At 37.8% G+C, this 26,310-nt stretch overlaps 1 protein-coding gene and 1 long non-coding RNA gene across 2 annotated transcripts; both read right to left on the bottom strand.

Moving 5' to 3' along the window:
* Window positions 1-2,911: 2,911 nt before the first annotated feature.
* On the bottom strand, window positions 2,912-11,427 carry LOC139714942 (uncharacterized). Its single transcript, XR_011709772.1, has 3 exons — window positions 10,890-11,427; window positions 7,705-7,799; window positions 2,912-5,030 (listed from the first exon to the last, which is right to left on the bottom strand). It is a non-coding gene; the product is annotated as an uncharacterized lncRNA (long non-coding RNA).
* A 5,458-nt stretch (window positions 11,428-16,885) lies between these two features.
* Window positions 16,886-25,160, bottom strand: LOC139714941 (uncharacterized). Its single transcript, XM_071626590.1, has 3 exons — window positions 24,872-25,160; window positions 21,686-21,780; window positions 16,886-19,006 (listed from the first exon to the last, which is right to left on the bottom strand). The coding sequence occupies exon 3, from the start codon at window positions 18,995-18,997 to the stop codon at window positions 17,117-17,119; it is 1,881 nt and encodes a 626-aa protein (XP_071482691.1). The 5' UTR covers window positions 18,998-19,006; window positions 21,686-21,780; window positions 24,872-25,160; the 3' UTR covers window positions 16,886-17,116.
* Between the last annotated feature and the right edge of the window lie 1,150 nt (window positions 25,161-26,310).

Genomic DNA, 26,310 nt, shown 5'->3' with positions numbered 1-26,310 from the left:
TTTTCTATCAGACACACAGACACACACAGACACACACACGCGCAAACACACACACGCACACACACAAACAATACAATCATATTACACAATTTTGCCAACAATGTTGCCGATGATCCCCCTCGGCTTTCTTCTGAATTGTAAATAATCCATGAAACTATTGCTTAAATGAATTGCCCCTCACGTCATCCGCATTATAAAACGGGAAATTGATTAGTTAAATTTCAATGCAGATATTGAATTTCAATAAAACAACATTAAAGAGGTTGTACAGTTCTCGTCGAGGTTAGGATTTTAGCTTTTAACGTTTTGCGAGATATTTAGGAACCACCCTATGAGATGTCAAAGAGCATGCAATTCTAAGGGGTATCCGAAGTTTATTTGTTGAAAACTGGTTTTGAAATGGCTGAGATATCCAAAAACAAGGTGAATCAAAGAGATCCTAATAAAAAACGTGGCCTGTCGCCTTTTATTAACATAATTTTTTTTGGATATCTCAACCATTTGAAAACCAATTTTCATCAAAAACCTTGAATCCTTATTAAAATTACATGTTCGTTCATATTTCAGAAAAGGTTTCTCATCATCTCACTTATAGGAATGTTATAAACCTGAATCCTCACCTCAACCAGTACTCTACAGTCCCTTTAATATTAGTTTATATCGAATGGTTTATATCAGTTTAAAATCTATAAGAGCATTATGTTACGAAATGAAACTCATACATTTCATTTTGACCGTCTTCTTCTATGAGCACATACATATTATGAAGGCCCTGAAAGAAGGTAAAACATATTTTAAAATTCTTATGCAGATGGCTTTCTACATGAATGTTTTATTATGCTTACTGCAACAAAATAAAACTAAGGAATTAATGTTAGAGTTTACTGTGATCACACTCTTTAGATTCTGAAGTCACAAAGTGTAGTAGGGTCTGTTGTATAATTGGATTAAATGTTTGTTCCAGATACATGCGAACACGTATGCGCGCAGATACACCCATTTTATGACACAGACATGGTACTAATATGGAAATAAAGTTCTCAGAAAGTGTTAGTGATCTAATAAATATTCATTAACTTTCAGAAGATGAATAGGGGAAAAAAACGATTGTTTTATCCTATAGTAGGCGCAAGTATATAACAACACAAATATCTTATACAAGTGTAGATCCAAAAAAAAATGTGGTGATACGTTGTAGTTAAAGTCAATTCTGTAAACGATGTTCACATAGTAAAACGTAATCACTCTTTTATACTTGGTACATTGTCGGAAATGCAACACTCCATATTACTACGTCTGACCAAGTGATGTCAGACCCATCGTTCTGTTTACAAACGCTCTGAAATTTATTGCACACATTAGAAATATTAAAGGCAGCATGAGACAGACACGTGGATGAAACAGCTGAGAAACGTTTTACAACATTATCATGACATACATTACTCTTATATACATTTTAAAGCATTCAAAGGGAACATCAAATCCAATTTACTATAAAATTCAAATCATACCGATTATGAGTTTTGAATCTTTATGGATGCTGCACTGCGGGTCATGCAAAATAACGACTCAATTATAAGCACACTTCGTGAAATATTAGACAGAGAAGTACATGATCAGTAGCATATCGAAATAACAAGATTCAGCTATTTACAAACCGAATAGGAAAGTACTTTTTTCAGTCAGTCGAAATCATCAAATCGATAAGAATGTACACAGTTTGATTTTCCTTTCCTGTAGATATGCTTGAAGGACGTTGTTAAAATGCACGGCAGTGCCCACCAACGGAATGATTACCAAACAGGAAATTTTGATTTGCGTATGATTATAAAGTCTTTTTGACTGGAATGTTTTGATTCCAATGCTGAACACAGTCCATTACAAGGAGCAATAATATTGCATTAATAAAATATACTCTGCTCGAATGTTGCTTCAAGTGGCTAATTTACACCAAAATAAAGTGTTTTGGGTAAACTTATTCAGACGACGTATCAGATTATAACTTTATTCTAAAAGAAGTGTTACAGACATTCATTTCCATGCATATTCACAATTTCTTTTCTTCATTTCTTTTGCTAAAAGTTCCCTCAAATTTGAAGAGGCCTTACTCTTATTCCACTTCAATGACGTCATGTCTTATTGTGTGCTGTTCGCTATTTCGAAGGTTCGTTATTCCGAAGGTCAGTTAATCCGAAACACACAAATTCCCTATGCCTAGAGGTTCGTTAATCCGAAAAATGAAAAAGGGTTTATTAATCCGAACATTTCGTCGTTGGTTTCACGAAACGACGCTATTTCGTTTTTGAGCGAAAATGCAGTTCTGAGAAAATCGCGTTTAAAGATCTCACAAGTTTCAGACAACGTTTTCAATGTTTTTTTCCTGTCTTGTGTGTAAAAATTTTGACAGGGTGATGAGAGTGGAAGTTGTTCTTCCTATTCATAGTGTAATTTTAGTGTGAATTCAAAAATCTACGATATCTCTGTCTTCAAACTCCCTGCGTCGGTTCGTAAACCCATCGTTTCTTGCGCGCACCATAGGTTATGTACTAAAGCGCGGGTCTCACGAACCGACGTATGAAAAGTTGTATTGCGCCGGTTCGTGAGACCCGCGCTGTAGGGCCTGTACAATAGATAACGTGCAATACGTGTGTATTTATGAACCGTCGCTATTTAATCTTCGTATTGTGTTTACATACATATACAGACATGTGGCAGTCTTCCACGATGTGACGGAGGGTTTGGTCAGGATGGCTGCAGTCACAAGCCGTGCTAGCCGAGTGACCCCCATTTGTGGAGACGGTGGCCTGTCCTTGCATGGAGGGTTTGGTTGCAACACAATACCGTATCCGGACAATTACCCCCAAAGGGCAATAACCCCCCCCCCCCCCCCCCCCGCTAAATACTGGTTAGTGGTAATTAAGGTAGGAGTAATAAAAGATTAGGGTTAGGTTTAGGGTTAGGATTAGGTTCATTATTAGGATTTGGATTAAGGCCAGGGGAAGGGGACGGGGTAATTGCCCAGAGGGTAATTGCCCTAGACCCCCGTCTTATTTCCTCACCCACTCCATCACCTCCAGCCCCAAATAGAAAGGGAAATAAAAGATTTTTCCAGGGCAATTTCAAAATATCGTCAATGTTCACACTATGCTCTTACGGTGTCAAATATGTAGAATCTTTGCGGAGGCATGTACAAGGCTATCTCACCACTCTTGAACACCTGTAGGAGGCACACGTACCGACAACTTTTTGGCACTTTGAAATCAGTGATGAGATTGTGCACGTACTCCAAATCCCTCGCGTATCGATCGATACTGACAAGACCGTTCCCTTGATCCACCCAGGCTATAATGACCGAATCATCTCGACAAACTGCCGGGTAGCCATCCCTACCATTTTCCCTGAAGACTTTCTTTATCTTCCCATTACCATCAAGGCATATGACACGATTGAGCACACCGCATATCAGGTTTCCCGTTGTTAGAAATGAGACTATTTGCATTGGTGAGATATGTAATTTATCATACATTATTTCTCTGAAAGCCTTCCCTCCCGTGGGGTAAATACTTGGATCTTTTGGCGTATGTCACAACTCACGTATATATTATCATCTCCGTCAACAGTCACACTATCAGCAGCTGTTAGCTGGCTTCCAGTCTCGAACGTGACGTCAAGCTTCTCCCAGTGTGGAGTGTACAGTGATATCTTGTAGATTTTACCACGTAGGCCCAAAACACTTCGTCCGTCAGACAGGAATGCCATTGAATAAGCAAAAACATGTTCCATCACCGTCTGTTGTAACTTGCCATCAGGGGAGTAGAGATAGATTCCACTTTCATAACTTCCCATCCTGCCCATCGCCATTTTCCCGTTTGGTGTTGCGGCTATACACCTCATGAAGCAGGTGGGTCCTACACCAGTGAGCTTTACGTCTGCTTTGACTTCCCACTTGTAATCTGTTAGCTCACCGAGACAAAGTTCATTGGCCTTCACGTGTTTAGTAAATGACATCCTCTGAGCTCGTTCTTTCACACGTCTAGGTATTTGGTCGTCTGGATCATTTCGTCCCAGGAGATTCGTCAAGTTTTCGCGCAGCGTGTCGTGTGCAAACAATGCGTCATTCTCCAGAGGTGCCTTCATACCATTAGTGACAAGCTCCTCCGTGGAGGTTATGTGACGGATTGTTCGCCGATGCTCTTCATCCATGTCGTATAATTCCTTCTCGAATTTTTCAGACCATCGTTTCACTTGACCTTTCAGTGCTTCTTTTCTGTCTGACAATAGTTGAATGCATTCCTCGTATGCCTTGTCAATGTCATCATTTACCTTTTCCAATATGTTTGCTATTTCATTGCGTTGTGTGGCTATGACTTGATATGGTTTTCAACAGTCGTTTTCTTTGAATTTACTCTTTCTTTCAACTCCTTGATATTTTTGAGAATGTGTTCCGCATGAATAGGTGCTCCTTCCACCTGATGACCAGCTTGCGAATGCTCCAACATCCCGCACTTACAGCAAATGTACTCCCGACATCCGATACAGTAACAGTCTTCATCATCGTTAGGGTGTTTCTTACACTTTCTTCTCCTCTTAAGCCGAACTTTTCCCGAGAGCACCTCGCTCATGGGCACCACTTCGTGGTTGGAGAGCGTTTCCCAGGTAGAGTGATTTTTCTCACACGATTTACACATATATTTCCCACAATCCTGACAGTGGGACACAGCTGGCGGTTTTTCGTCCATCTCACAAACTGTGCACGTTGGGTTCTCGGTTTTCAATGCCTCCAAAAGAGAACTCACTGGTTCGTTTGTTTGTAACTTACCAACACCTCCACTGGGTAAGGGTGTTCCTCTCCTGCATACAGGGCATTTAAGCGTTCGTTGGTTGGGTTGATCTTGAAAGATATACTCCAAGCAATCTTCGCAGAAAGTGTGTGAACATGCCAATTCTTTAGGCTGGTTGAAAAGTGTCAGGCAAATAGGACACTCGAGATCTTGACTAATGACTTCATTAAACGTTGCCATAGTTTTGGTCTGTTGAACAGAAAAAAAAAGAGCCACAAGACATAATAATTAGCTATTATTTGGTATTGGCAGTTCTAGCAGAATTTTAGCAAACAAGAAATATAAGAAGTAATACATGTTAACAAATATCATATTTAGGACAAGAAAAGGAAAAGGGAAAGATCGAATAGCGATACGAGGCAAAGATTAATTCAATGCATTCACTTTTCAATTCATTTCATACTATTATTTTGTGATAACAATCAATAAATTGCATCTGTATAGTATAAAACGTTTGCAAAATGTATCAGGTAGGTACACAATTCATCGAAAGTTAGAGACTTTTTGGAATAGAATCCATCCTTTAAAAAATCATATCGTACATTGATAAACAATCGCCTGCACTGTTGGTATGTTTCATGTGAAAGGGATTAGGATTAGAACCTACTGTATGTCTGCTGGCTCTGATGGTTGATGAACAAAAGAGCTTGAATATCAAGTAAGTGCAACCTTAAAGAGAACTAGAAAATAAAAACAAGCCCTATATGGTCGAGTGGTGAATGAAAGCCTGGCGTATTCTTTCACCTTTTGTCTTTAAGAAATGGGTTTCCCCACATTCTGGCAGAGACACTTGCTTTAGAGGGACCAATACGTTAAAGGACAAGTTCACCTTCATAAACATAAGGATTGAGAGAGTGCAACAATATTAGTAGAACACATCAGTGAAAGTTTGAGGAAAATTGGACAATCGATGCAAAAGTTATGAATTTTTAACATATTTGTGTTGGAACCGCTGGAAGAGGAGACTACTACAGCTTATGAGTCATATGCGTACAACAGTATAAAGAAAATATACAAGAAAATACGTTTCTCTTTTATAACTTTCTCATTCTCTTGTCTAATTATCATAACATTTTTATTTTATGACAGCTTCGAGCGTTACGGAATTGGCGAGACAATACTATCTATTTGTGATTCATTCCTTATTTGCATACAATGGTTATCTCCGCTGAACGCCTTGTCCGATGTTTTGAAGACCCTGATGGTCATGCTGGTATTTCAGCTTATTATATTGGATCTCCATTGTCTTTACCTTGTAATGTGCGTCACAAAATATCCGTTTTTGATCATGCTAATGCACGTTCATGTCTTTAAAATTCCACTACTTGTATACCATTAAACAACTTCAAGTTCTTATAATAACAACGATCAAATGATACTGATATTAACGTGATGAATTTGATATCTATTTGTATTTACTTTATTGTACTAACCCCATGTACCATGTTTATCTGCTTTTCCAATAAAAAAAAAAAGATCATTGTTACTTTCCAATAATCTTTCGTTATTTGGATATGGAAAATGAAATTCTCAGAATTGATTCTACTCAATTTCTGGGGTTATCAGTTTCCTTGTATAGCATTTAAATCCAAGCACATATTTACCGGCGACAACTAAATTCACCAAGTTTGTCTCCTACTCTGATAGTACGGGAAATAGTTTTATTAGATTTATCTGCCAACGTTCCAAGAAAATGTGTTGTCAAGAGAGACATTGACGAATTTAGTCAGTAACTGCAAAATAGCTTGAGTTGTAGGGCTCTCATCTGCTTATATTGGATTGGGAAGATCATTTAAGATTTTTCAAACTAATACATAACTTGTTGTCTTTCACCAAATCAATAACATGAATGAATTAATCGCTTGATTTGGCAACAAGTTCAGGAGCTGGAGAAACGCTGGAATGGCAGTAAAATAATTTATAAAATGGGTTCAAGAATGTAGCCAATAGGAAGCGCTGAAATGAGACACACATCCTTCCTTTACTTCAGTACAACTGCACTGCCTGTAATCCTATGGTAGATTGCCGATCGTCTGTGCGCGCGGCGGCTCCAATGATGAATTGCATGCATACGCGTACGCGCTGTCAATCCTGTAAACAACTTCTAGTTCGGGCTGCCGGCCGGCCGGCCTGTCTTCCCTTGTGCATAACATATGTGGCGTACGTACGTATACTGTACTATACGTACACTTTGTACAGTACAGTAGACCAAGCGTTATGGGACCGGACGCGCGTACATGGAGTCACTTTGAAGAGCAAATCCAACGATTTAGTAGGTTAATTCTCACGCCGTTTTCAGAGTATGTTGTCTAGTAGGCCTATATGAGGAGTCTATATCAAGTCTTTAAGGTAAAGGGTGCATATTCCATGTAAAATAAGTAAGTTTTCATGCGGGTGTCCGGAAACCCAACCCCCCATTATACTTATACTGTATGTGCGGGACTTCCGCGAGTGCGACGTGCGTAAAGTTTGGGACGAACATCTTCGGACGTCTTGACCCACAAAGGTACGTGAAAAACGCTGAAAATGATGTTAGTTTTCGAATTTTCGACCCATTTTATAAAACAAATGATGCACAGGATTATTTCGTGGCGTTAGTGTTCGCCTCGTGCATGTTTCACAATTGTAAATACCCTCGAGTGCACTACGCCTACACTAACGCACTCTATCCTGTGCATCATTTGTATAATATTGGAATTAACAACGAATAGTATACGTGGTATAAACTGCTATATGATTGCGATTTTAATAACGTTGATGAAATGAGGAATATTAGTGGCCCCATAAATTTGTATGGCGATCCATTGTGCACTTACACAGGCATGAATAACTTGCGTGATCGAGTAATGTTTCATGTGCTTACCAAGTATGCTGCGCTTCCGGGTTGAATTTTGTTGATTTTCTGTCGGGCTCCGAAGTGTAGTGATGCATAAAATCACAACATACTTTATGTTAGGCCTGTAGGAACGTGAGATCAGAAATTAGAATGAGTGCGGTCTTACTCTAAAGACTCAAACAGAGCACTGAGAGTTAGTTATTAGAAAGAGAGATGCATTGCGAGGCTCTCACAAAATGGCGGGACGATTCAAAGGAAGTCAGTACTTACCGTATGACCTTTTCACTGGGACCCTATTATTAATAGTTGCGGGTTTTCCCAAACATCTCATATACACACTGTGTATGTGAAAATCACAGCGCACGATTTATTCATTTTTTTCTTTACAATGTAAAATGATAACTTCAATTACTAATCTGAGTAAAATGAGATGGAGAAATCTTCAGCAGATTATTTTCGTTTGACTGTCAGCATATCGTGTAACATGGCATCCTATTTAACGTCAGTTTCGATGTAATTTCGTCATTGTCTTTCTTTTCAGCAATTCTTCCAAGGTGACTTTAATACAAAATAAGCACGGGCAAATATTACTCATTTCAGATTTCTTAACAAACGATGATTTACCTCTCTTGGAAGCCCTTTGCAAATGTTTTTTTTTTTCCTAATACGTCTTGGACATATAGGTCAGAGAGAAATGTTTCTAATGGGGAAGAAAAAAAGAAGGTGTTTTGTGACATATAGGCCTATAGATGATCGCTAACAACACTTCCAGGAAGGCACGGGACTTCTGTAACATGTCAGTGAAGCTGAATCCAAATGTAAAAACACAAAACTCTCCAAGTCTATCCTTTCCTTGCGCCTACATCCCTACAGGTGGTCAAGCGTGCCGGAACACTTCTGTTTTTTTTCTGTTTTTTGGTTTTGTTTTGTGTGTGTGTATGTGTGTGTGTGTGTTTGTGTGTGTGTGTTGTGGTTTTTTTTTTTTTTTTTTTTTTGGGGGGGGGGGGGGGGCAAAATCTCGACGGGGGGCATATAATGTGACGGTGGTGTGAGATCCTCGCCGAAGGAGCGAAGCGATCGAGCGGTTGTAGGGTAGGGACTTTCTGTAAAAACAGAGTAAAAAAGTCCCGTTTTATCGAGTATTTGCCTAAAAGCAAATTTCAAGGAAATTAAACATAGTGGAAAAGAATTAAAAAGGAAAGAACTATCATTATACGGGGGGTACATTTATGTGGCGGTGTGAGATTCTCGGCGAGGGAGCGAAGCGACCGAGCAGGGGGACGTGGAAGGACCTGCCTGGGGAGGGGCGCTAATTAAAACTGTTCATTTTACTATAAGTACGGGCAGAGCGAGCGAGACACTTTCACTTTGCCGATTCGTCTGAAATATGTTCATTAAAAGCTTAAAGGTATCGTACAGTCCTGGTTGAGACCTAATTTCACATTTCTAACTTTTTGTGTTAGATAATGAGAAAAGTCTCATGAAATATGAAAGAGCATGTATCATTGTATGAGGAATTCAACGTTTTAATTATCTGATGTAAATTAGTTTTGAAATGGCTGAGATATCCAAAAAAGAGCGATTCTACCAAAGAAGTGTGGGACCCGCATTTTATTACGATAGCTTTGTTTTATTTTGTGATTTTTTGGATGTTTTAGTCATTCCAAAACCCGATTTTCATCAAATAAACTTTGAATTCCTCTTAAAACGGTATGTTCTGTACTATATCATAAGTGTTTTCTTGGTATGTCGCAATAAGTTAAAAGATTAATTCTCATCTCCACCAAAACTGTACCATCCCTTTAAAAGTGGTCGCATTGAGCAATAATTTTTCTTTCTTATATTGCCAAAAAGTATAGAAGAAAGGGAAAATGTAAGGTTTACTAAAGGTATGTCTCAGGAAGCACACTCGAGGACGCGAGGCCACCATGTATGCACTAAATCTACTCATAAGTAAATATTAGTGTATATATATTATAATGTATATAATAGTGTATTATGGTTTGCGAATTTTCAGTTATGAAATTGACAATTGAGTATATGAATATAAGAACGACCCAAGTCCAATTTTTGGCCAAATTCAGTTTGACATGGGAAATTGTAGCTTATGCATGGACTCATCTTGTGTATAAATGATAAATCCTAATTAACCCCGGAAGTGCCTGAAATAAATGAGTTAAATCTTATATGAATGTAAGAATGAAGGACTTGGGTCATTCTTACATTCATATCATAGCGCCCTCTCTCGTCCTCTCATCTCTATAGCAGAATATCATGTATATGAATCAAAGAACGACCCAAGTCCATCACACAAAATGGCCTCTCCACAATTAATGTTAATGTTAATTGTCATACTAATATATGTTCTAATTTGTATATACAATGTTGCCATCCCATCACAGTTAAATAGATCATTGGACAAACAAAAAAGATATGAAGGTTTTTTTTAGTTTACTCGAAATGGTCTTCCATGGACTTGGGTCGTTCTTATATTCATATACTCAATTGACAACTTTTAGAAAGAAAAGCGCCTTTTTTTATTTGGTAGATTATTTGTTACATGGGACACGCGGGGAGGGGCAAAAACCCGTTTTGCCCCCCCCCCCCCATATATATATATATATATATATATATATATAGCTCTTTTTTTTGGGGGGGGGGGGAGGAGTTTTTTATCCCTCCCACGGTAGGGAGCTTTTTCAATTTTTAGCTCTTATGGTGCGATCAGGTGCATACATAAGTGACTATTCTTACCTATTTTGAAAGAGAAAAGGGAAATAAACCTTCAATTCCAACTATCACTTTAATCCTTTGGGCTATGCTCATTATTAATATTATAGTGTAGGCCCAAGTTAGCAGACTTTTCCCGATGCGTGAGAAAAATGGATGCCATGCGTAAAATCGTGAGATGGCCCCTAAATGCTTGAGTCTCACTCAGAATGCGTGAGACTTGGTAGCTCTGTTCATTTGAACGTCGTTTACGCCAGATAGGACGACGATGATGATATAGTATTATTATTCATTCATTCGACATATCAGACGGGTGCTACACAGTACATAGACACAATGAAAAAATAATAGTGACCTTATATTTAATGTTTATACAGTGTTAGGCCTAAGTGTTGCATTTGGGAAACAAATTAATTATGCTAGGCATAAACAAAGTGTGTGTGTGTGTGTGTGTGTGTGTGAACAATGTCCCATATGCTTACCAAGTATACAGTATGATGTAGGCCGTTTCCCACACAGAATATTGTTGATTTACATGTAGGGCCTATGTCCGCCACCGACGTATGCATGCGATCGCCACCGACTCTGTGACAGGGATGTGTTGTTCAGCCTGTAGAAAGGTGAAGTCACAAGTCAGACGGAATGTTGTCTTGCTTGTAAGGCCCAAATAGAAAACGGACGATTAGTCAAACACGTCAAACAAAAGAGAGATGTATTACAGAGTACTCACAAAATGGTCGGTGATACAAGCAGCTATTACACAGACCATGATCAAAGAGCATAGAACTGAATGTGCTCTGTACGTGCGTGCATCACGCCCTTCTCAGTCGTTTGATCGGTGACCTTTTCATTGCGACCCTTTCACTTAGTACTGGGTTTTCCCCACATCCCATTCACCGTGTGTCTTTCTGAAAAGCACAGCGCGTAACCGCATTCTGCCTCATGATATGAAAGATGTTCGTCCGTCATTGAAATGTAAGATGGAGAAATTGGGACTTTATACTTTACTGAATCATTTATTTAAAGTCATAAACAAAACAAACCCTATGTAGAATACAAGTGAAGAGTTTGCAAAAACCGACAAGTCCATATTTGCCAAATGGAGATATTTGCGATTAAAGGTCAAGAAAAATAAAGAGAATAATAAGAAAATTTTTGCTTCTTTTGACCATATCTTCAAAAATATAGCTTTATATGTAGTGACCAATATATCATTTAAAAGGTATTAGTTTGTACTTTATGACAGAGATCGTACTTCAAAATCTTCAAAAATGGACTTATCGGTTTTTGCAAACAAACCCTTCAAGTGTTTCTTGATTATTATGCTACCAAAGAGGAGAATTTATATACTCAAAAGACAAAGATGTAAACAAATATCCTGAAGTTGTTTGTTTGATAGATACTTTATTTTCTGCAAATCAATATACATAAGTTACATAATCATGAAGATGCAGGAAATATACAAAGTAAATTCAACGCAGAGTCGTTTGACTTGCACAAACCACAATACATATAAGTACATAATCATGAACATGTAGGAAATATATAAAATAGATTTAACACTTTATTTTCTGCAAATCAATATACATAAGTTACATAATCATGAAGATGCAGGAAATATACAAAGTAAATTCAACGCAGAATCGTTTGACTTGCATAAACCACGATACATATAATACATAATCATGAACATGTAGGAAATATATGAAATAAATTTAACACAGTCTATTGACTTGCATAAACAACGATATGAAAGAGATTTAATATACAGTATGCATGTCTATGCAGCAGTGATACGAATAACATTTGTAGTTAAGAAACGATTATGCAGAGGGCCGCCATTATAAGCATTGCTTGAAAATATGGCCGGCCCGAGGGAAAGATAAGGACGTACTAGATTTGTAACAATATAAATTCTGCTGCGAAGGTAGCAGGGAAAAATAAACTCTGGTGTGTGATGGTGGTGGTGGTGAATGTGTGTGCAGGTGCTTGAGGGTGCACAATGACAGATAGGCTGGAATTTAGAATAATGAAATTGGTTTACTGAAAGAGGGGACGATATGCGCTGTTGCTATCGGGAGACCAACATTAGTTGTATAATTTATTTGTTTTTAGTTCGTATTTGAAGTATACTGTAATAAAATGTACTTCTTTAACTTTGCTTTAAATGAAAACAAGGAGGCACACTGTTTCAACTTCTCAGGAAGAGTGTTCCATGTATCCGGACCTTGATGTCTAATCGAATTTTGAGCAAGTAAAAGCTTCGGATTACTTAAATGAAAATCATGGAAACGACGGGTAGGGTATGAGTGAATATGGTCATTGGTTACTATAGGGTATTATGAAAAAATGGTAATAAATTTCGAGTGTGTTTATACATAAATATGGCAGTTAGGTATAGATGTATATCATGGGCCTTCAAAGTTTTTAGGCGATAAAATATGGGATCAGCGTGAGCCAAAAAATTTGAATGTGTGCATATACGAAGTTGAATAAGAACTTCAATGATAATCTTAAGGAAAATGAGATGGAGAATAAGTTCCAGCAATAACGTCTGTTTGTCTGCCAGCATAATTATGCAAGAATGCCATGCTATATTGTACGCCAATTCAAAATGTCAATCGAGACATTGTTTTCATTTGAGTAATAAAGAATTTTTGTAAACTATCAAGTTTATAGACTTTGAGTTTTCGATGATCAAAGTGACTATCTGACATTAAGAAGGGTAAAAGAAATATGCATGAATTCGAACTATTTTTCTTTTGATAAACATACACAGTTATTTCTTTTTTTTACTCCCTCTTTTTTTACTACTGCAAAGAAATGTTACCCTGTAACAATATTGTACTTTCCGCCCCTTCATGAGGCAATAGGTCAATGTAAATTTAATTGGTAATGAGGACTTGAAGGGATGGTACTAGGCCTGTTGGTGAAGATGAAGATGAAGATTGGGCTTATAGCTTTTGGTGAAACACCAAGAGATCATGTTTTCAATAATACAAAACATACCATTCTGTATGACAGGAATTCATTTTTTTTAATGGATGAAAATAAGTTTTGGAATGGCTGAGACATCCAAATACAAAGCAAAACAAAGGGATCGTAATGGAAGGTGTGTCACAACTTTTATAAGGATAATTTTCATTAATTAAGCGTTGACTCCCTCTTGGAATTACAGGCTCTTTCATATGAGCAACTCTTGGTATGAAAGTTGGGATACCCTTCGAGAAAATAAAGTATCCATAAAATGAACAGAAATACTGAAAATGAACGAAGTCAATGAAGTACAATATTTTTTCCCTTTCATGTGTATCAATGAGCTCCACAATTCTACATACACTAAATTCAAATTGTATTTTTGTTTGAGATTACTACACTTTTCGGTAATAACATATTTCATGAAAATTTGATAAATAATTAAAATGTATAGAATGCCATGTATTGTACCGATAGGTGAAAATATTTCTTACAAGAATATCGGATAATGTTACATGGACATTAGATTCTTCTGTATTGTTTAGTTGTACCATATGGGTTTCAAGGTGAAGATTATAAACATTATTCATGATTAGTTTTCTATCAGACACACAGACACACACAGACACACACACGCGCAAACACACACACGCACACACACAAACAATACAATCATATTACACAATTTTGCCAACAATGTTGCCGATGATCCCCCTCGGCTTTCTTCTGAATTGTAAATAATCCATGAAACTATTGCTTAAATGAATTGCCCCTCACGTCATCCGCATTATAAAACGGGAAATTGATTAGTTAAATTTCAATGCAGATATTGAATTTCAATAAAACAACATTAAAGAGGTTGTACAGTTCTCGTCGAGGTTAGGATTTAGCTTTTAACGTTTTGCGAGATATTTAGGAACCACCCTATGAGATGTCAAAGAGCATGCAATTCTAAGGGGTATCCGAAGTTTGTTTGTTGAAAACTGGTTTTGAAATGGCTGAGATATCCAAAAACAAGGTGAATCAAAGAGATCCTAATAAAAAACGTGGCCTGTCGCCTTTTATTAATATAATTTTTTTTTGATATCTCAACCATTTGAAAACCAATTTTCATCAAAAACCTTGAATCCTTATTAAAATTACATGTTCGTTCATATTTCAGAAAAGGTTTCTCATCATCTCACTTATAGGAATGTTATAAACCTGAATCCTCACCTCAACCAGTACTCTACAGTCCCTTTAATATTAGTTTATATCGAATGGTTTATATCAGTTTAAATCTATAAGAGCATTATGTTACGAAATGAAACTCATACATTTCATTTTGACCGTCTTCTTCTATGAGCACATACATATTATGAAGGCCCTGAAAGAAGGTAAAACATATTTTAAAATTCTTATGCAGATGGCTTTCTACATGAATGTTTTATTATGCTTACTGCAACAAAATAAAACTAAGGAATTAATGTTAGAGTTTACTGTGATCACACTCTTTAGATTCTGAAGTCACAAAGTGTAGTAGGGTCTGTTGTATAATTGGATTAAATGTTTGTTCCAGATACATGCGAACACGTATGCGCGCAGATACACCCATTTTATGACACAGACATGGTACTAATATGGAAATAAAGTTCTCAGAAAGTGTTAGTGATCTAATAAATATTCATTAACTTTCAGAAGATGAATAGGGGAAAAAAACGATTGTTTATCCTATAGTAGGCGCAAGTATATAACAACACAAATATCTTATACAAGTGTAGATCCAAAAAAAATGTGGTGATACGTTGTAGTTAAAGTCAATTCTGTAAACGATGTTCACATAGTAAAACGTAATCACTCTTTTATACTTGGTACATTGTCGGAAATGCAACACTCCATATTACTACGTCTGACCAAGTGATGTCAGACCCATCGTTCTGTTTACAAACGCTCTGAAATTTATTGCACACATTAGAAATATTAAAGGCAGCATGAGACAGACACGTGGATGAAACAGCTGAGAAACGTTTTACAATATTATCATGACATACATTACTCTTATATACATTTTAAAGCATTCAAAGGGAACATCAAATCCAATTTTACTATAAAATTCAAATCATACCGATTATGAGTTTTGAATCTTTATGGATGCTGCACTGCGGGTCATGCAAAATAACGACTCAATTATAAGCACACTTCGTGAAATATTAGACAGAGAAGTACATGATCAGTAGCATATCGAAATAACAAGATTCAGCTATTTACAAACCGAATAGGAAAGTACTTTTTTCAGTCAGTCGAAATCATCAAATCGATAAGAATGTACACAGTTTGATTTTCCTTTCCTGTAGATATGCTTGAAGGACGTTGTTAAAATGCACGGCAGTGCCCACCAACGGAATGATTACCAAACAGGAAATTTTGATTTGCGTATGATTATAAAGTCTTTTTGACTGGAATGTTTTGATTCCAATGCTGAACACAGTCCATTACAAGGAGCAATAATATTGCATTAATAAAATATACTCTGCTCGAATGTTGCTTCAAGTGGCTAATTTACACCAAAATAAAGTGTTTTGGGTAAACTTATTCAGACGACGTATCATATTATAACTTTATTCTAAAAGAAGTGTTACAGACATTCATTTCCATGCATATTCACAATTTCTTTTCTTCATTTCTTTTGCTAAAAGTTCCCTCAAATTTGAAGAGGCCTTACTCTTATTCCACTTCAATGACGTCATGTCTTATTGTGTGCTGTTCGCTATTTCGAAGGTTCGTTATTCCGAAGGTCAGTTAATCCGAAACACACAAATTCCCTATGCCTAGAGGTTCGTTAATCCGAAAAATGAAAAAGGGTTTATTAATCCGAACATTTCGTCGTTGGTTTCACGAAACGACGCTATTTCGTTTTTGAGCGAAAATGCAGTTCTGAGAAAATCGCGTTTAAAGATCTCACAAGTTTCAGACAACGTTTTCAATGTTTTTTTCCTGTCTTGTGTGTACAAATTTTGACAGGGTGATGAGAGTGGAAGTTGTTCTTCCTATTCATAGTGTAATTTTAGTGTGAATTCAAAAATCTACGATATCTCTGTCTTCAAACTCCCTGCGTCGGTTCGTAAACCCATCGTTTCTTGCGCGCACCATAGGTTATGTACTAAAGCGCGGGTCTCACGAACCGACGTATGAAAAGTTGTATTGCGCCGGTTCGTGAGACCCGCGCTGTAGGGCCTGTACAATAGATAACGTGCAATACGTGTGTATTTATGAACCGTCGCTATTTAATCTTCGTATTGTGTTTACATACATATACAGACATGTGGCAGTCTTCCACGATGTGACGGAGGGTTTGGTCAGGATGGCTGCAGTCACAAGCCGTGCTAGCCGAGTGACCCCCATTTGTGGAGACGGTGGCCTGTCCTTGCATGGAGGGTTTGGTTGCAACACAATACCGTATCCGGACAATTACCCCCAAAGGGCAATAACCCCCCCCCCCCCCCCCCCGCTAAATACTGGTTAGTGGTAATTAAGGTAGGAGTAATAAAAGATTAGGGTTAGGTTTAGGGTTAGGATTAGGTTCATTATTAGGATTTGGATTAAGGCCAGGGGAAGGGGACGGGGTAATTGCCCAGAGGGTAATTGCCCTAGACCCCCGTCTTATTTCCTCACCCACTCCATCACCTCCAGCCCCAAATAGAAAGGGAAATAAAAGATTTTCCAGGGCAATTTCAAAATATCGTCAATGTTCACACTATGCTCTTACGGTGTCAAATATGTAGAATCTTTGCGGAGGCATGTACAAGGCTATCTCACCACTCTTGAACACCTGTAGGAGGCACACGTACCGACAACTTTTTGGCACTTTGAAATCAGTGATGAGATTGTGCACGTACTCCAAATCCCTCGCGTATCGATCGATACTGACAAGACCGTTCCCTTGATCCACCCAGGCTATAATGACCGAATCATCTCGACAAACTGCCGGGTAGCCATCCCTACCATTTTCCCTGAAGACTTTCTTTATCTTCCCATTACCATCAAGGCATATGACACGATTGAGCACACCGCATATCAGGTTTCCCGTTGTTAGAAATGAGACTATTTGCATTGGTGAGATATGTAATTTATCATACATTATTTCTCTGAAAGCCTTCCCTCCCCGTGGGGTAAATACTTGGATCTTTTGGCGTATGTCACAACTCACGTATATATTATCATCTCCGTCAACAGTCACACTATCAGCAGCTGTTAGCTGGCTTCCAGTCTCGAACGTGACGTCAAGCTTCTCCCAGTGTGGAGTGTACAGTGATATCTTGTAGATTTTACCACGTAGGCCCAAAACACTTCGTCCGTCAGACAGGAATGCCATTGAATAAGCAAAAACATGTTCCATCACCGTCTGTTGTAACTTGCCATCAGGGGAGTAGAGATAGATTCCACTTTCATAACTTCCCATCCTGCCCATCGCCATTTTCCCGTTTGGTGTTGCGGCTATACACCTCATGAAGCAGGTGGGTCCTACACCAGTGAGCTTTACGTCTGCTTTGACTTCCCACTTGTAATCTGTTAGCTCACCGAGACAAAGTTCATTGGCCTTCACGTGTTTAGTAAATGACATCCTCTGAGCTCGTTCTTTCACACGTCTAGGTATTTGGTCGTCTGGATCATTTCGTCCCAGGAGATTCGTCAAGTTTTCGCGCAGCGTGTCGTGTGCAAACAATGCGTCATTCTCCAGAGGTGCCTTCATACCATTAGTGACAAGCTCCTCCGTGGAGGTTATGTGACGGATTGTTCGCCGATGCTCTTCATCCATGTCGTATAATTCCTTCTCGAATTTTTCAGACCATCGTTTCACTTGACCTTTCAGTGCTTCTTTTCTGTCTGACAATAGTTGAATGCATTCCTCGTATGCCTTGTCAATGTCATCATTTACCTTTTCCAATATGTTTGCTATTTCATTGCGTTGTGTGGCTATGAACTTGATATGGTTTTCAACAGTCGTTTTCTTTGAATTTACTCTTTCTTTCAACTCCTTGATATTTTTGAGAATGTGTTCCGCATGAATAGGTGCTCCTTCCACCTGATGACCAGCTTGCGAATGCTCCAACATCCCGCACTTACAGCAAATGTACTCCCGACATCCGATACAGTAACAGTCTTCATCATCGTTAGGGTGTTTCTTACACTTTCTTCTCCTCTTAAGCCGAACTTTTCCCGAGAGCACCTCGCTCATGGGCACCACTTCGTGGTTGGAGAGCGTTTCCCAGGTAGAGTGATTTTTCTCACACGATTTACACATATATTTCCCACAATCCTGACAGTGGGACACAGCTGGCGGTTTTTCGTCCATCTCACAAACTGTGCACGTTGGGTTCTCGGTTTTCAATGCCTCCAAAAGAGAACTCACTGGTTCGTTTGTTTGTAACTTACCAACACCTCCACTGGGTAAGGGTGTTCCTCTCCTGCATACAGGGCATTTAAGCGTTCGTTGGTTGGGTTGATCTTGAAAGATATACTCCAAGCAATCTTCGCAGAAAGTGTGTGAACATGCCAATTCTTTAGGCTGGTTGAAAAGTGTCAGGCAAATAGGACACTCGAGATCTTGACTAATGACTTCATTAAACGTTGCCATAGTTTTGGTCTGTTGAACAGAAAAAAAAAGAGCCACAAGACATAATAATTAGCTATTATTTGGTATTGGCAGTTCTAGCAGAATTTTAGCAAACAAGAAATATAAGAAGTAATACATGTTAACAAATATCATATTTAGGACAAGAAAAGGAAAAGGGAAAGATCGAATAGCGATACGAGGCAAAGATTAATTCAATGCATTCACTTTTCAATTCATTTCATACTATTATTTTGTGATAACAATCAATAAATTGCATCTGTATAGTATAAAACGTTTGCAAAATGTATCAGGTAGGTACACAATTCATCGAAAGTTAGAGACTTTTTGGAATAGAATCCATCCTTTAAAAAATCATATCGTACATTGATAAACAATCGCCTGCACTGTTGGTATGTTTCATGTGAAAGGGATTAGGATTAGAACCTACTGTATGTCTGCTGGCTCTGATGGTTGATGAACAAAAGAGCTTGAATATCAAGTAAGTGCAACCTTAAAGAGAACTAGAAAATAAAAACAAGCCCTATATGGTCGAGTGGTGAATGAAAGCCTGGGCGTATTCTTTCACCTTTTGTCTTTAAGAAATGGGTTTCCCCACATTCTGGCAGAGACACTTGCTTTAGAGGGACCAATACGTTAAAGGACAAGTTCACCTTCATAAACATAAGGATTGAGAGAGTGCAACAATATTAGTAGAACACATCAGTGAAAGTTTGAGGAAAATTGGACAATCGATGCAAAAGTTATGAATTTTTAACATATTTGTGTTGGAACCGCTGGAAGAGGAGACTACTACAGCTTATGAGTCATATGCGTACAACAGTATAAAGAAAATATACAAGAAAATACGTTTCTCTTTTATAACTTTCTCATTCTCTTGTCTAATTATCATAACATTTTTATTTTATGACAGCTTCGAGCGTTACGGAATTGGCGAGACAATACTATCTATTTGTGATTCATTCCTTATTTGCATACAATGGTTATCTCCGCTGAACGCCTTGTCCGATGTTTTGAAGACCCTGATGGTCATGCTGGTATTTCAGCTTATTATATTGGATCTCCATTGTCTTTACCTTGTAATGTGCGTCACAAAATATCCGTTTTTGATCATGCTAATGCACGTTCATGTCTTTAAAATTCCACTACTTGTATACCATTAAAACAACTTCAAGTTCTTATAATAACAACGATCAAATGATACTGATATTAACGTGATGAATTTGATATCTATTTGTATTTACTTTATTGTACTAACCCCATGTACCATGTTTATCTGCTTTTCCAATAAAAAAAAAATGATCATTGTTACTTTCCAATAATCTTTCGTTATTTGGATATGGAAAATGAAATTCTCAGAATTGATTCTACTCAATTTCTGGGGTTATCAGTTTCCTTGTATAGCATTTAAATCCAAGCACATATTTACCGGCGACAACTAAATTCACCAAGTTTGTCTCCTACTCTGATAGTACGGGAAATAGTTTTATTAGATTTATCTGCCAACGTTCCAAGAAAATGTGTTGTCAAGAGAGACATTGACGAATTTAGTCAGTAACTGCAAAATAGCTTCAGTTGTAGGGCTCTCATCTGCTTATATTGGATTGGGAAGATCATTTAAGATTTTTTCAAACTAATACATAACTTGTTGTCTTTCACCAAATCAATAACATGAATGAATTAATCGCTTGATTTGGCAACAAGTTCAGGAGCTGGAGAAACGCTGGAATGGCAGTAAAATAATTTATAAAATGGGTTCAAGAATGTAGCCAATAGGAAGCGCTGAAATGAGACACACATCCTTCCTTTACTTCAGTACAACTGCACTGCCTGTAATCCTATGGTAGATTGCCGATCGTCTGTGCGCGCGGCGGCTCCAATGATGAATTGCATGCATACGCGTACGCGCTGTCAATCCTGTAAACAACTTCTAGTTCGGGCTGCCGGCCGGCCGGCCTGTCTTCCCTTGTGCATAACATATGTGGCGTACGTACGTATACTGTACTATACGTACACTTTGTACAGTACAGTAGACCAAGCGTTATGGGACCGGACGCGCGTACATGGAGTCACTTTGAAGAGCAAATCCAACGATTTAGTAGGTTAATTCTCACGCCGTTTTCAGAGTATGTTGTCTAGTAGGCCTATATGAGGAGTCTATATCAAGTCTTTAAGGTAAAGGGTGCATATTCCATGTAAAATAAGTAAGTTTTCATGCGGGTGTCCGGAAACCCAACCCCCCATTATACTTATACTGTATGTGCGGGACTTCCGCGAGTGCGACGTGCGTAAAAGTTTGGGACGAACATCTTCGGACGTCTTGACCCACAAAGGTACGTGAAAAACGCTGAAAAATGATGTTAGTTTTCGAATTTTCGACCCATTTTATAAAACAAATGATGCACAGGATTATTTCGTGGCGTTAGTGTTCGCCTCGTGCATGTTTCACAATTGTAAATACCCTCGAGTGCACTACGCCTACACTAACGCACTCTATCCTGTGCATCATTTGTATAATATTGGAATTAACAACGAATAGTATACGTGGTATAAACTGCTATATGATTGCGATTTTAATAACGTTGATGAAATGAGGAATATTAGTGGCCCCATAAATTTGTATGGCGATCCATTGTGCACTTACACAGGCATGAATAACTTGCGTGATCGAGTAATGTTTCATGTGCTTACCAAGTATGCTGCGCTTCCGGGTTGAATTTTGTTGATTTTCTGTCGGGCTCCGAAGTGTAGTGATGCATAAAATCACAACATACTTTATGTTAGGCCTGTAGGAACGTGAGATCAGAAATTAGAATGAGTGCGGTCTTACTCTAAAGACTCAAACAGAGCACTGAGAGTTAGTTATTAGAAAGAGAGATGCATTGCGAGGCTCTCACAAAATGGCGGGACGATTCAAAGGAAGTCAGTACTTACCGTATGACCTTTTCACTGGGACCCTATTATTAATAGTTGCGGGTTTTCCCCAAACATCTCATATACACACTGTGTATGTGAAAATTCACAGCGCACGATTTATTCATTTTTTTCTTTACAATGTAAAATGATAACTTCAATTACTAATCTGAGTAAAATGAGATGGAGAATCTTCAGCAGATTATTTTCGTTTGACTGTCAGCATATCGTGTAACATGGCATCCTATTTAACGTCAGTTTCGATGTAATTTCGTCATTGTCTTTCTTTTCAGCAATTCTTCCAAGGTGACTTTAATACAAAATAAGCACGGGGCAAATATTATCATTTCAGATTTCTTAACAAACGATGATTTACCTCTCTTGGAAGCCCTTTGCAAATGTTTTTTTTTTTCCTAATACGTCTTGGACATATAGGTCAGAGAGAAAGATGTTTCTAATGGGGAAGAAAAAAAGAAGTGTTTTGTGACATATAGGCCTATAGATGATCGCTAACAACACTTCCAGGAAGGCACGGGACTTCTGTAACATGTCAGTGAAGCTGAATCCAAATGTAAAAACACAAAACTCTCCAAGTCATACCTTTCCTTGCGCCTACATCCCTACAGGTGGTCAAGCGTGCCGGAACACTTCTGTTTTTTTTTCTGTTTTTTTGTTTTGTTTTGTGTGTGTGTATGTGTGTGTGTGTGTTTGTGTGTGTGTGTGTGTGTTTTTTTTTTTTTTTTTGGGGGGGGGCAAAATCTCGACGGGGGCATATAATGTGACGGTGTGAGATCCTCGCCGAAGGAGCGAAGCGATCGAGCGGTTGTAGGGTAGGGACTTTCTGTAAAAACAGAGTAAAAAAGTCCCGTTTATCGAGTATTTTGCCTAAAAGCAAATTTCAAGGAAATTAAACATAGTGGAAAAGAATTAAAAAGGAAAGAACTATCATTATACGGGGGTACATTTATGTGGCGGTGTGAGATTCTCGGCGAGGGAGCGAAGCGACCGAGCAGGGGGACGTGGAAGGACCTGCCTGGGGAGGGCGCTAATTAAAACTGTTCATTTTACTATAAGTACGGGCAGAGCGAGCGAGACACTTTCACTTTGCCATTCGTCTGAAATATGTTCATTAAAAGCTTAAAGGTATCGTACAGGTCCTGGTTGAGACCTAATTTCACATTTCTAACTTTTTTTGTGTTAGATAATGAGAAAAGTCTCATGAAATATGAAAGAGCATGTATCATTGTATGAGGAATTCAACGTTTTAATTATCTGATGTAAATTAGTTTTGAAATGGCTGAGATATCCAAAAAAGAGCGATTCTACCAAAGAAGTGTGGGACCCCGCATTTTATTACGATAGCTTTGTTTTATTTTGTGATTTTTTGGATGTTTTAGTCATTCCAAACCCGATTTTCATCAAATAAACTTTGAATTCCTCTTAAAACGGTATGTCTGTACTATATCATAAGTGTTTTCTTGGTATGTCGCAATAAGTTAAAAGATTAATTCTCATCTCCACCAAAACTGTACCATCCCTTTAAAGGTGGTCGCATTGAGCAATAATTTTTCTTTCTTATATTGCCAAAAAGTATAGAAGAAAGGGAAAATGTAAGGTTTACTAAAGGTATGTCTCAGGAAGCACACTCGAGGACGCGAGGCCACCATGTATGCACTAAATCTACTCATAAGTAAATATTAGTGTATATATATTATAATGTATATAATAGTGTATTATGGTTTGCGAATTTTCAGTTATGAAATTGACAATTGAGTATATGAATATAAGAACGACCCAAGTCCAATTTTTGGCCAAATTCAGTTTGACATGGGAAATTGTAGCTTATGCATGGACTCATCTTGTGTATAAATGATAAATCCTAATTAACCCCCGGAAGTGCCTGAAATAAATGAGTTAAATCTTATATGAATTGTAAGAATGAAGGACTTGGGTCATTCTTTACATTCATATCATAGCGCCCTCTCTCGTCCTCTCATCTCTATAGCAGAATATCATGTATATGAATCAAAGAACGACCCCAAGTCCATCACACAAAATGGCCTCTCCACAATTAATGTTAATGTTAATTGTCATACTAATATATGTTCTAATTTGTATATACAATGTTGCACATCCCATCTACAGTTAAATAGATCATTGGACAAACAAAAAAGATATGAAGGTTTTTTTTAGATTTACTCGAAATGGTCTTCCATGGACTTGGGTCGTTCTTATATTCATATACTCAATTGACAACTTTTAGAAAGAAAAGCGCCTTTTTTTTATTTGGTAGATTATTTGTTACATGGGACAAACGCGGGGAGGGGCAAAAACCCGTTTTGCCCCCCCCCCATATATATATATATATATATATATATAGCTCTTTTTTTTTTGGGGGGGGGGGGAGGAGTTTTTTTATCCCTCCCACGGTAGGGAGCTTTTTCAATTTTTAGCTCTTATGGTGCGATCAGGTGCATACATAAGTGACTATTCTTACCTATTTTGAAAGAGAAAAGGGAAATAAAACCTTCAATTCCAACTATCACTTTAATCCTTTGGGCTATGCTCATTATTAATATTATAGTGTAGGCCCAAGTTAGCAGACTTTTCCTCGATGCGTGAGAAAAATGGATGCCATGCGTAAAATCGTGAGATGGCCCCTAAATGCTTGAGTCTCACTCAGAATGCGTGAGACTTGGTAGCTCTGTTCATTTTGAACGTCGTTTACGCCAGATAGGACGACGATGATGATATACTATTATTATTCATTCATTCGACATATCAGACGGGTGCTACACAGTACATAGACACAATGAAAAATAATAGTGACCTTATATTTAATGTTTATACAGTGTTAGGCCTAAGTGTTGCATTTGGGAAACAAATTAATTATGCTAGGCATAAACAAAGTGTGTGTGTGTGTGTGTGTGTGTGTGTGTGTGTGAACAATGTCCATATGCTTACCAAGTATACAGTATGATGTAGGCCGTTTCCCACACAGAATATTGTTGATTTACATGTAGGGCCTATGTCCGCCACCGACGTATGCATGCGATCGCCACCGACTCTGTGACAGGGATGTGTTGTTCAGCCTGTAGAAAGGTGAAGTCACAAGTCAGACGGAATGTTGTCTTGCTTGTAAGGCCCAAATAGAAAACGGACGATTAGTCAAACACGTCAAACAAAAGAGAGATGTATTACAGAGTACTCACAAAATGGTCGGTGATACAAGCAGCTATTACACAGACCATGATCAAAGAGCATAGAACTGAATGTGTCTCTGTACGTGCGTGCATCACGCCCTTCTCAGTCGTTTGATCGGTGACCTTTTCATTGCGACCCTTTCACTTAGTACTGGGTTTTTCCCCACATTCCCATTCACCGTGTGTCTTTCTGAAAAGCACAGCGCGTAACCGCATTCTGCCTCATGATATGAAAGATGTTCGTCCGTCATTGAAATGTAAGATGGAGAAATTGGGACTTTATACTTTACTGAATCATCTTTTATTAAAGTCATAAACAAAACAAACCCTATGTAGAATACAAGTGAAGAGTTTGCAAAAACCGACAAGTCCATATTTGCCAAATGGAGATATTTGCGATTAAAGGGTCAAGAAAAATAAAGAGAATAATAAGAAAATTTTTGCTTTCTTTTGACCATATCTTCAAAAATATAGCTTTATATGTATGTGACCAATATATCATTTAAAAGGTATTAGTTTGTACTTTAATGACAGAGATCGTACTTCAAAATCTTCAAAAATGGACTTATCGGGTTTTTGCAAACAAACCCTTCAAGTGTTTCTTGATTATTATGCTACCAAAGAGGAGAATTTATATACTCAAAAAGACAAAGATGTAAACAAATATCCTGAAGTTGTTTGTTTGATAGATACTTTATTTTCTGCAAATCAATATACATAAGTTACATAATCATGAAGATGCAGGAAATATACAAAGTAAATTCAACGCAGAGTCGTTTGACTTGCACAAACCACAATACATATAAGTACATAATCATGAACATGTAGGAAATATATAAAATAGATTTAACACTTTATTTTCTCTGCAAATCAATATACATAAGTTACATAATCATGAAGATGCAGGAAATATACAAAGTAAATTCAACGCAGAATCGTTTGACTTGCATAAACCACGATACATATAATACATAATTCATGAACATGTAGGAAATATATGAAATAAATTTAACACAGTCTATTTGACTTGCATAAACAACGATATGAAAGAGATTTTAATATACAGTATGCATGTCTATGCAGCAGTGATACGAATAACATTTGTAGTTAAGAAACGATTATGCAGAGGGCCGCCATTATAAGCATTGCTTGAAAATATGGCCGGCCCGAGGGAAAGATAAGGACGTACTAGATTTGTAA

This window comes from Diadema antillarum, unplaced genomic scaffold, assembly GCF_040938485.1.
Source record: "Diadema antillarum isolate AM-2024a unplaced genomic scaffold, OU_Dant_1.0 seq00002550_RagTag, whole genome shotgun sequence".
Classification (NCBI taxonomy): domain Eukaryota; kingdom Metazoa; phylum Echinodermata; class Echinoidea; order Diadematoida; family Diadematidae; genus Diadema; species Diadema antillarum.
The sequence above is the reverse complement of the archived record's forward strand: the minus strand, read 5'-3'. Positions and strand labels throughout refer to the sequence as shown.

Bases quoted from the DNA above. Each gene is read 5' to 3' on its own strand.
- LOC139714941 (XM_071626590.1), bottom strand. From the start codon at position 18,997: ATGGCAACGTTTAATGAAGTCATTAGTCAAGATCTCGAGTGTCCTATT.